Source organism: Mauremys mutica, chromosome 3 (genome assembly GCF_020497125.1).
Source record: "Mauremys mutica isolate MM-2020 ecotype Southern chromosome 3, ASM2049712v1, whole genome shotgun sequence".
NCBI lineage: Eukaryota > Metazoa > Chordata > Testudines > Geoemydidae > Mauremys > Mauremys mutica.
In genome coordinates, this window is record NC_059074.1 from 101,162,433 (window position 1) to 101,174,020 (window position 11,588).

The window sequence follows — 11,588 nt, forward strand, 5'->3', positions numbered from 1 at the left end:
CCCAGAGACTGGAAAAGCTCTGTGGCCGTGGTGGGGGTAGATTTTTCCAGGGATCCAAAATGCACCACTGCCCCACCACAGCAGCACGAGGTTTGGGAAGGCTTAGCCTCCCCCAACCTCCATTATGCACCACCTATGCTCTGTCCCCCAGCCCTCCACGCCCCATGGAGGCGACATAGATGGGTCCCACTCTCACTTCTGTGAGATAATGTGTGGGCTGAAAATATCAGGAGGGTGGAAACATAGATCTGCTCCCCCAATGTTTCCATTGCAGGGAACTCTAGCTCCCCTCACTCCCACCACCCAAGTGAGTTACAGCCTCCATAAGAGTCATCCATACGGGCAAGGTTATCCTTTTGGACCTCTGTCACTGCAAAAAAATAAAATAAACCCTTTTCTCTGTGTCTCTCTAAAGCAGCTTTACTCCTCAGATTTGTACTGACTGCAAAGCGTCTGTAGTCCCCACAGCCTGTCCCAGGCATTGGATTGTAAGCATCTAGGGCTTTACCTCCCAAATAAGGACAATAGAAAATGGAGCTGATCTACAGAGGGAACCCATTTTAAATCACAAGCTTTCTCAAAGTAGTGAAATAGACATCAATATATCATCCTCCTTAAACTGCGGAAACAATTAACCATCTGTACTCCTTGTGGAATTGATACGCTGTGTTCTGTTCCCATTGACTGAATCAACAGGTCCCTGGGTCTTCAGTCGCTTTCACTCTGATTCTCACACTCCCAGTCAGTAAGCAGTTCCTCATTCAGGAACAGCTTCCTCTTCTCCAGCTGTAGCTTCCTTCATACCAGGTCCTACGAATTTGAGAAACATGGTTTGGATGGGACAGAATTACTCCCCCAGTTGTTGCATACACGCCATACATCTTCCTCCATGCCATTGTCCTCAGGCTTTCCCAGTCCTGCTAGGTCAATTCTGGCCTCTGTTTTCCCTCCCACTCTCCTGGCAGACTTTGTCCTTCCCACAGGTTCACCCAGTTCTGAACCATGAGTCCTTTTCCTGTACAAAAAGGGGGTCTAGTGGGACTCAAAGAAGATTTGAGTTCCAGTTCCTTACCTGCCACACAGACTTTCCAGGTAACCACTTAATCTGTGTGTTTCAGTTCCTTGTCAGTAACAGGGGGATCATAATACTTCACTACTTCAATGGGCCGTAGTAATAAATATGCTGAAATAAATGATGCTCAGGTGATTTCATCTGATAATGAGTGTAGCGCATTTCTTTCCAAATGAAAATGCATTCCTTAAAAATATATAGACATGGAGCAGTTAAAGCAACTTGATTACATGGGAAAGTAAAAAAGAAAAAAAAATCCTTGGCCTGTGTGACCTGGGTCACTCTTGGGTTCAGGACAAACCATTACCAACACCTTGGTCAGGTGTAACAAAACAAAATGGATTTATTTGGCTGTCACAGCCTTACCCCTCAGTAACAAGCACAGCACTGACAGTAAACAGTAATCTTCAGGGAGGCTCTGGAAGGTAGAAGTCTCTCAAGAAATTCCTGGCCTCTGTCCAGAGCCTTCTCACAGAGGTCAGCCCCAACTGAGCTACATTCTCCAATTTCAAACCCTCCTTCCATGCCTGAGACTTACTGCAGGTGCAGCAGAGCAGGACTGACTGAGCCCACAGCTACCTCTGCCTGTTACCCTTTCCTCACCAGGGTGGATTTGCATACCTCATCACAGTCTGTTAATGTATTTTGTAGAAATAAATGTGCAAAGAGTCATAAAAATCAGCATCTGCAGAGTCAAAAGAGACAGGATCTGGCTAAGAAGTTCCATACCTCACTTTTAATGTTACTTATGAAAATCTCAGGCCCTGATCCTCAGTCCACACCATGGAATTACATAGCATAAAGCTGACATAAAAGAAAGGAGACTGTGGCCCTAAATTTTGTTACTGAAAATAGCTGTATGGTTTTCAGGTCTGACATGATAATATATCATATATTGCAGCACAACTTAATGATTTTTACAGCTTATGTCATCTCTGTTTCCCCACCCTTCATCACACGACTTCATTTAGGAAAATCAGTGAGTATGCCTTAGCCTTTTTTTTCCTTTGGGAGAGGAGAGAACAGACTTTGTCATTAACCTGAACATCAGAACTCAGGGGAGGACATGTTACTATAAATTGAAGCCTGTTCCAACATTCTCTTCACATCTCAGTTCACACTGATTTGTGAAAGGGAATTTCTCAGATGTCTGAGGCATTGGAAGATTCAAAACAAGTAAGAATGAATCCTTAACTCCAGATACAATAAATTCAAATAATATTTTTCCAGTTATTTCATTTCTTATTTGAAATCACCAGGGAAAAGTGGCTGCTACATAAATCTTCCATTGTTGTAATTTTTTAAAGTTGTGAATTAATCTTAATGTCTGCATTCAAGATCATATTGTGGAGTTATTATATTAACACCCATATTTATTTTTTCAGGAGAAGTTTTTCAGAAGAAGAAATAGGTGCACGTGTTTCCTTTACTAGATCATAACCATCAGTTCAGGAATTCAATTTTGAGGGAAATAATGAACTCAACCTTTTTTGATAAGGAAGATTTGCAATACTGCTTTGAGAACATGAATGAATCTTGCTATAAAACATCATATTCTTCCGGTCTCCGAGTAACTTTGTATATTGTGCTTGGTTTGCTGACAATTTTTACCGTAGGTGGAAATCTAATGGTAATTGTTTCCATTGCTTATTTTAAACAGCTTCACTCACCTACACATTTTTTGATCGCCTCCTTGGCATGTGCTGACTTTGGTTTGGGTCTGACTGTGCTGCCCTTTAGCACTGTAAGATCTGTTGAAACGTGCTGGTATTTTGGGAAAACATTCTGTAGATTTCACTATTGTTTAGATTCATCTTTTTGTTATTCATCAATATTTCATTTGTGTTTCATCTCTGTTGATCGATATGTTGCTGTCACTGACCCTTTAATTTATCCTATCAAGTTCACAGTGCCAGTTTCAGGCATGTTTATAGCTGTTGCCTGGATATTTTCAGTAGTATTCAGTTTTTCTGTTGTCTTCATTGGGGCTAATGAAGAAGGGATACAAGAATTAGTAAATGACCTCTCCTGTGTAGGGAGATGTCAGATTATCTTCAATAAAACATGGGTGGTTGTATCCTCTCTCCTTTCTTTCATACCTTTCTTTGCAATTATAGCACTTTACAGCAGGATCTTTGCTGTGGCTAAACGACAAGCTAAAATGATAGAGATGATGAGCAACAACTCCCAGTCATCTAATAATTACAGTGACAGAGTTGGCAGAAGAGAGAGGAAAGCTGCTAAAACTCTGGGTATACCTGTGATTGCTTTCTTGGTATTCTGGTCACCTTATCTGACAGTTGACATAATTAATGTTTGCCTCAACTTCATAACTCCACCCCTTGTTTTTGACATTGTGTCTTGGTTTGCTTATTCCAATTCTGCCATTAATCCTTTGATCTACTCTCTTTTTTATCCTTGGTTTCGAAAAGCAATGAAAGTGATTGTGAGCTGTAAAATCCTCTGCCTTGATTGCTCAACAATGAGTTTGTTTTCTGAATGAAAATGTATCTTGTACTGCTAAGGCCTGATTCCAGGTCACCGTCTTCCTCTGTCTGTTTTGTTGTTTTTCCTTTCAAATCTCCTAGGCTTTTATAGTTGTATACTTTGAATCCTAATGAAAATCATGTTGAGTTATTTTTAGTAAAGTCCATTTCTTTTTTTTTTTAATGTTCTGATTTAAAGTGTAAATGCATATCTTTTTTTAATAAGACAATAAAAAAGAAAAATTGTGCTTAATTGATTCTTCTATGTGTTAGCATTATTTTTGTTAATTTTAACATTGTTATAGAATTTCTGACAAAATTACAAATTATTGCACTATAAACACCAGATATATTTAGCACTGGTTGGATAATTTTATTTTGTATTTTTCTGTATCACTGGTTTTCTTAGAAACTCTCTAGGCCCTAGAATAGGCCACTGCGGCTGCTATGGCTGTATTTCCCCATCCTCTCCAAGAGCCATTGCCTTCAAAAAAACAGAAACTGTCACTGACATGTCCACCCACATCTTGCAGACATTCTGTCTTGTCCTGCAATAACAGTGAAGCTGAAAGCAGGAATAGCTCAACTGGTGCAGGATCTATGGCTTGTCTCTGGCTGGGATGGACAAAACAGGGAATGCACAGAAAGGAAGAACCTTGTCCGGATGTGTTGGTGGGCTGAGAACACATCTGTACGGAGCCATGGAACATACAGATAAGTTCTCCCATATACACTGCATACCAAGACCTGGAGCAGCTCCAGCTGGCAAGGTGCTAAGAACCCTAGGATGCACTCCCACAGATCCCAATGTCAGACACATGTCTGTGCTGTGCCAGTGTGGATGTGGCTATATGGGCATGAGGTGTGCATCCCACTGCAGGGTAGATGTTAGCAAGCATGCTTGGCAAGCACTGGTTTGCTGGTGCAGGTGCCTGGACATGGATATAAAATTCAGTGTAGACCTACCCCAAGTGTTTACTGAAGGGAGGCTTAACCTGAGCCATTCTTTTTCCTTCCTGCTTGTTTTACCCTGTATTAAACTAAACCAATATATTAATACACTAAACATCCCAACAGCCAAAAGTAATATAAATTATTACACAGTAGTTCTATATCTAGCCTGGTTGTTTCCAAGGAAATTTACAAACACTGGATTTTTTTCTTTTTTCAGAGTTTCTTTTGAAACTCTGGGTTATTTAGAACACCGGGGCATTTTTATAGGCATTAGATAACTCCGAAGATTGGCAATAGGATCATGTCTATTTAGGATTTTTCTAATGTGCTGGCCATCATGGTATCTAGGTACCAAATGCACAAGCTAGGTATTATTTCAAATTATGCAAAGTCTGCTCAATTCTAAAATGAGATTGTACAAAAAGATAGTCCAGTAGTTAAAACACTCTAGTGGGAATCAAGAAGATTGGATTCAACTTCTTCCTCTCTACACAGACTTCATTTCTGCAGATTTCATTTCCCTCTCAGTAAATATGGGGATACCGCTACTTTCCTATCTCTTTGGAATATGGCAATAAATGCGCCTGTCCCAGAGGTCTCCAGAGTTGTGAGGCATCTCACTTCTGTCAGTCTTTAGCATGAGGCAGTCTTGTCTGTATCTGCTGTGGGCCCACTCCCTGACTCCAGCAGCCTCTGGCAATACAAGCACTACCTTCCAGGCCTTTGCAGGCCTCACTCTCTCTAGGCAGGTTAGCAATAAGCACACACCAACCCCGTCCTTTGGGCATCTCTCTGGGGTGTCCAGTCGCTGGTTCACTAAATGCTGACTGAGATCGCAGATTCTCTACTTCCCAAGCGATAGTACACAGCACAGCTTACTAGTCCACTTAGAAGAATGCCCCTCTGCTTAAAACACTGCACTTAGATTTGTTCATAGAGAAAGCAAGTATAAGTTTCTTTAACAAAGAACAGAGAGTCATATGACAACAAACAGAAATGTTGAAAAAAAAAGGGTTACATATAAAACAAAATCATAGGCTTTTTATGGCCTAAACTGAGCAAACAAATTACCCTCCAGTCTAAAGAAGTTCTTCCCAGCATTTTCTGACAAGCCTAGCTGAGATCTTTTTCATGAAGCAAACCCAATGCCATTTTAATTCCTTGGGGAAGGATCCCAGGCTGTCTTTTTTCCACCCCCAGAACAGTTCCTCCCCGCTCCACCGCTGTTTACCTCTTCCTGTTAATTTTCTTTTGACCTCCCTGCAAACTCTGTATTAGCATTTGATTTAGTATGCTGTTACACAACATGGTCCCTTATCCCAGGAAGTCCACTCTCCAGAGGATTATTTTGGGATTCCTTTTCCTTTGTAAATCCTCAGACCTGTGCCTGATCTAGACAGCAAACATAGCCTGTCACCAAGTATGTCCATTGTTTTTATTCTAATTGAATTAGCCTGGAGGCATGCAAACACAATGGTCTGCTAGAGAGATAAGTGTTTACTACCCCCTTCCTGCCTAGAATCTGCTTATCACCTTCTGGTGACCTGCCTTAACTTACCTGCTTTAAGAACATAGTTTTCAGGATCGGGGCCGCCCAGAGCTAGGGGCAAGTGGGGCAATTTGCCCTAGGCCCTGGGCCCAGCAGGGGCCTCGCAATCCCTGGCCAGTGGAGGTCCGGGTCTTTGGATGGCATTTCGGTGGCGGGGGGCCCTTCAGTGCTTCCGAAGACGCGGAGCGACTGAAGGGCTCCTCGCCGCCGAAATGCCCCTCGAGCCCTGGCCTGGTGGCGGTCTGGGTCTTCAGCGGCATTTTGGCGGTGGGGGGCCCTTCAGTCGCTCTGGGTCTTCAGTGGCATTTCGGCGGCAGGGGGCCCTTCACTGCTGCTGAAGACATCGAGCGACTGAAGGATCCCCCACTGCCGAAATGCTGCCGAAGACCCAGACCGCGGCCGGTTTGTACAAGCACTGCAGCTCCCCCACTTTGCCCCAGGCCCCCTGAATCCTCTGGGCGGCCCTGTTCAGGATACATACATAACTTTACACATTATCTGCAGGACATTCTTTAACAATGATTAAGATGACCAGTGTGACACGTGCTTTCGGTAGAGACATTACCTGACTCCTTTTGATGAACCCGGGGGGGGCGGGGGGGTGTCCCTGTAATTCTATCTACCTCTGTGCACCCTGCCAGTTGGCACCAAGAGGTTTCTGGATCAGAGTGCCTAACCAAATGCAATCACCCAAGCATTAGCTGATAACAAGCATAGTGTTTTTCTTTCCAAAAGAAGATGTGTTCTTTGAAGAATATTGGGGTGGAACAGCAAAAGGAACTTGATTCCAAGGAAAAGTAAAAAACAAACAAACAAAAATCCTTGGCCTGTGTGATCTGGGTCACTCCTGGGCACAGGACAAACCGCTACCAAGACCCTAGTCAGGTGTAACAAAAGAGGTTTGTTTGGCTGTCACAGCCTTACCCCACAGCAACAAGCAAAGCACAGTAAAAAACAATAGTCTCTCATCAGGCCTACCTTCCTTCAGGGAGACTCTGGCAAGAGGCAGTCTCTCAAGCCGTTTCCATCATATCCAAGATTTACAGGTTGATTCAGTGGCACTCAGCACCACCACTATATAAATTGTTCCAGAACCCCGGTCTCAGAGCTCAGCCCTCCAACTGAGCTGTGCTCTCCTCTAACAAACCCTCCCCCCCAGCCCAACACCTGGAGGGCAGGTACAGTGAAGTAGGGCTGTGTTAACCCTCTCCTGACTAGAGTGGAGCCCCATCGTGTCTGTTATCATAGTATGTAGAAATATATGTGTAAAGACTCATAAGAATCTGAAAAGTAAAAATAAAATAAAATAAAATAAATAAAAAATGACAGAAGACCAAGAAGTTTCAAGCCTTTCTTTTGCTGTTACTATTGAATATCTCAGGCCCTCACTTCACAGCAGTTTTACACCATGGAATTACATGGCAGAAAACTGGTACAAAAGACTGTGGCCCTAAATTTTGTTACTGAAAAAAGTCGTACAATATTCAGGTCTGACATGACAGTAAATCACTGTTTTGCAGCACATACAACTTAATAATGATTTTTACACCTTGTTGTCATCTTATTGTCCCCATCCTTCACCACAGGGACTTTTTTACTTAGGAAGATCAGTGACCCTGCTTCAGACTTTGTGCTTGTCTACACTTGAAACTTGCGTAGGCAAAACTGTACTAATGATATAAATGGATTTTTTGTTCATAATGTTTCCCAGATGTATTTAAATTTGATTCAGTTCTATGCTTCATTGTGGCCCACTATATACCTCTCTGATCACTTGGACACTGTGTCCAATGCATTCGTTTGCTTATTTAAAGTTTTGCCTGGTTGTTAAGTTTGGTGCTCACACTATAGGCAATCTGCACATGTGTGATGGGAGTAATGTTTTTACTTTCTACTGATGGATGGAGTGGACAGGAGGATGAGGTTAGAATTTTTTATTTCTGCCCGAGGCAACAGAAAGACTCAATCTAGCATGACAGCTTGTCTAATGTACTTGGGTTTGATATACTATCAGTACTTCTTCCGATGGAGAATCCAGAGAAGTTGATGTCACCTCCCAGATGACCCCATCATGAGATTTTTTTTCTCTCCCCTGTTGCTGGGATAAAAGTGTAAGGTTTATTCAATCCCCTCTCAACCCAGTTAACTGTGATTCTTGATAGTTGGAAGAAATAATTCCTGCACTGTTAGTTTTTCTTTTTTTCCTGAAATTAGAGTGGCTTGCTCTAATACTACAGCAGTTTCCAAAATAAAACTGAAGAAACAACAGATGTTGAATGAATGAAGTGAAGTTGAATGTCACTGTCGATAGAAGTAGTGAGTATCATAGATGCACTGATTGAGAAAAAACACTTACACACATTCTTAAGTGCATCTCTATTCAGGACAGCCCATAAACATGTGCTTTAGGGCTGTCTTGAATACGGCTGTTTTCCTGAATTGAGGACAGAGATTGTGGACTTCTTAGATTAATGAAAAAGTCATGCATAGTGAAATATTCAGATGCTGGGAACGTACTTACTGCTACTGTCCAATAACATACCTCATGTGTACCTGGATTGGAAAGTTCATTAAACATAGTGTATTCTTGTCGAGGAAAAAGTATACTAATATGTAACTATGTTGGGGGCAAAACATTATGTTATTTGGCTTTGTTTTGTTAAATATGCTGATTATAGTATTCAAGCAACTAAGTCACTCAGTTCATACTTTATACCATACTGATTTCATATGTAATGCTTGCTAGTGTGAACTCCTTTTGTTGTATTTTTACATATAAGCCCTCATTTGTTAAGTCAATTAAAAGCTTCCAATTGACTTCAGTGGGTTTTGGATCAGGCTCACACAGATTATTTTACTGTTACCTATAAGCAATCTGTTCTTTAACTGTAACTATACAATCCTACACCACACTTCGTACTTCATCTTGTTTGCGACGCAAAAACATATGTACAATCTGAGTGACGTGCAGTGATTTTTAAAAAAGCACTATGCTACAGACCAGTTTTCATATCTAACAATGTGTTTATATACAAATAAATAAATAATAGAAAACAAGTCGAAAAAATACTTAAGTAATTATTTAGTTGCTCATTTATTTTATAAAGAGATTTTACTATATTTGGAAGTTTTTAAAAAAGGACATTTTCTGGTAAGCACATTCATAGGAGACTAGAGATGTGGCAAGATAATTCCCATAGGTCTGGTTAGAAAGTTGTATTGTAGAACTTGCAGCAGACCAGATGTCTCAACATTTTCTGACCCTTTTATTAACATTTACACTGTAAAAGCATATAATCATAGCCAGAAAAAAACTGGGAGTATAGACTGAGGCCACATTCGGCATGATATTTAATCATACATGTAACTTTAAGCATGTAAACAGTCTCATTGACTTCTTTGGGACTAATTGTGCTTAAAATTGGGAATATGCTCAAGTACCTTGCTAAATCAGGGCCTAAAATTTTGCTTAAGAACATGACAATTATGTGTGATTACAAGGTAAGCTGTAAGCTATCATGTTTTTTTTTAATATATTGCTGATTTTATATCACATGCCACACAGAAAAATGATGATTAACTTGGTGATGAGAGAAGAGGAAACAATTTATCTTTGATTTTAATCAAACAGCATTTTTCTCATTCAGGAACATCGGGAAAGCAGGAATGCAAAAACAATTCTATTTCAGAATCAGATTACTATCCTTACAGTAGGGTGGTTATGTTATTTGGCACAAACCGATAATATTAGTGCTTTAAAAGTTTACTAACACAATTTAAAAAAAAAAGGCGTTGACAATTTATATGCAGATATGATTGTTCTGGAAGGTAAGTGACAAGTGTGTCTAGTATGTGAAACCAAGTTCGAGTCTGCCCAATCTAGCTGCTTTGAGAAAGATGGACATTGAGTTGAATAATGGCAGCTCACTGAATGTTCCAAAAATCATTATGAGAACTGCTTTGATAATTTGTAGTTCAATATTTTTCTGTTGTTGATTTTCAGGATTTCGGTTCAGATTTTCAAAGCTGCCTAAATAAAATTGGCAGGAATTGGGCCTCCCAACTCTGTTGGTTGCTTTGAAAACCTCACCTTTCCATTGGGCAGAAATAAGCTGTCAGTATCATTTCCCAGAGTTTTTATGTTGTGAGCTATGTTCAGGTACAGTGTTATTTAAAAGCTCTGGTCATTCCTGGTACAAGTCAACAGTAGATGTCCCAGAATCAAAGATGTTGCGAGTTAAAATTAGTTTAATTGCCTTCCTGAACCAACGGTAGGAAAACACATAAATCAAGGGATGGCAGGCTGAATTAAAGTAAGCAAACCAGATAAAGACATCAAAGAGAACTGGTGGGGTAATGAAATTTAGAAGACAGTCTAGCATGGTGTCTATAGTAAAAGGCAGCCAGCACAGGAGGTAGATTCCTACAGCTATACCAAGAGTTTTAGCTGCCTTTCTTTCCCTCTTTGATGCTCCTAAGTGTAGCCCAAATCCAGCACTCTTGTTCATGCTGCTTATCTGTCTAGCTTGTCTGTTTGCCACAATAAATATTTTCACATACAAAGTAATCATTATGAGGCAGGGGAAGAAGAAGAGAGGGAAATTCAACCAGCCCCAGAGCTTGTTGAACAGCAGCTGACATCTACCAACACAGGGCATGTCTTGTAAGAAATGGCCCAACCCTTCTTCAATTGCATTGGTATAGAGCAAGACAAAAGTATAAATCATGGGGACCCCCCACCCTATCACTATATAAACACAAGCCAATCTTATGGTAAACTTAGTGGGGTAGAGCAAAGGATCACAGATAGCATAGTGACGATCAATGGAAATAAAACACAGATGAAATATAGAGGTCAAACAAAAGACAGTGTCCAGAAAGGTATGCAGCCTACAAAAGTCATCTCCAAAATACCAGCAGCTCTCCACAGATCGGATAGTGCTGAAGGGCAGCACCATTATCCCCAGGAGGAGATCTGCAAGGGCCAGGGAGAGTAGTAAGAAGTTGGTGGGGGTATGTAGGGTATTGAAGTGGGAGACTGCAATCACCACCATCAGGTTCCCCAGTATGGTGAGCAGCATGCCCATGGCACAGGCTATGTAGATGGCCAGCTGGATGCCAAAGGAGTGAAGCGTTCTGGAGCAGGAACCATTCACTTCATAGCACAATGGAGTGGACACCACTTCATTAGCACCTGGCTTCTGGACAGAGCTCATTTCTTCCTTACCAGCTGTCTCCACCTTCTCCAGCTCTTCCACACTTCCAATAAATGACTCTGCTTTTAATGGGGATCCAGACGCTTTATCTTCTATGTGAAAAAGAATAAGAAATAAGGTAGGAGGGAAAGAAGACCACACGTTCATGAATACATTGGAGAATTTCTATCTTTCAAATGAAAAAGGCCAGTTTTTTGATGAATTTGCCCTTAACTTTTTAAGGCTTATTTTTTATATATATATTCCATTTACTTTCTCAGTCAAAAACATTTATTTATGCCACCACTTGGAATAAATGAAGGAAATATAGC

At 40.9% G+C, this 11,588-nt stretch overlaps 2 protein-coding genes across 2 annotated transcripts; one reads left to right on the forward strand and one right to left on the reverse strand.

Moving 5' to 3' along the window:
• Window positions 1-2,531: 2,531 nt before the first annotated feature.
• On the forward strand, window positions 2,532-3,620 carry LOC123366946 (trace amine-associated receptor 9-like). The gene has a single exon (XM_045010893.1). The coding sequence runs from the start codon at window positions 2,547-2,549 to the stop codon at window positions 3,573-3,575; it is 1,029 nt and encodes a 342-aa protein (XP_044866828.1). The 5' UTR covers window positions 2,532-2,546; the 3' UTR covers window positions 3,576-3,620.
• A 6,625-nt stretch (window positions 3,621-10,245) lies between these two features.
• Window positions 10,246-11,277, reverse strand: LOC123367124 (trace amine-associated receptor 5-like). Its single transcript, XM_045011167.1, has one exon. The coding sequence runs from the start codon at window positions 11,275-11,277 to the stop codon at window positions 10,246-10,248; it is 1,032 nt and encodes a 343-aa protein (XP_044867102.1).
• Window positions 11,278-11,588: the final 311 nt, after the last annotated feature.

Bases quoted from the DNA above. Each gene is read 5' to 3' on its own strand.
- LOC123366946 (XM_045010893.1), top strand. From the start codon at position 2,547: ATGAACTCAACCTTTTTTGATAAGGAAGATTTGCAATACTGCTTTGAG.
- LOC123367124 (XM_045011167.1), bottom strand. From the start codon at position 11,277: ATGAGCTCTGTCCAGAAGCCAGGTGCTAATGAAGTGGTGTCCACTCCA.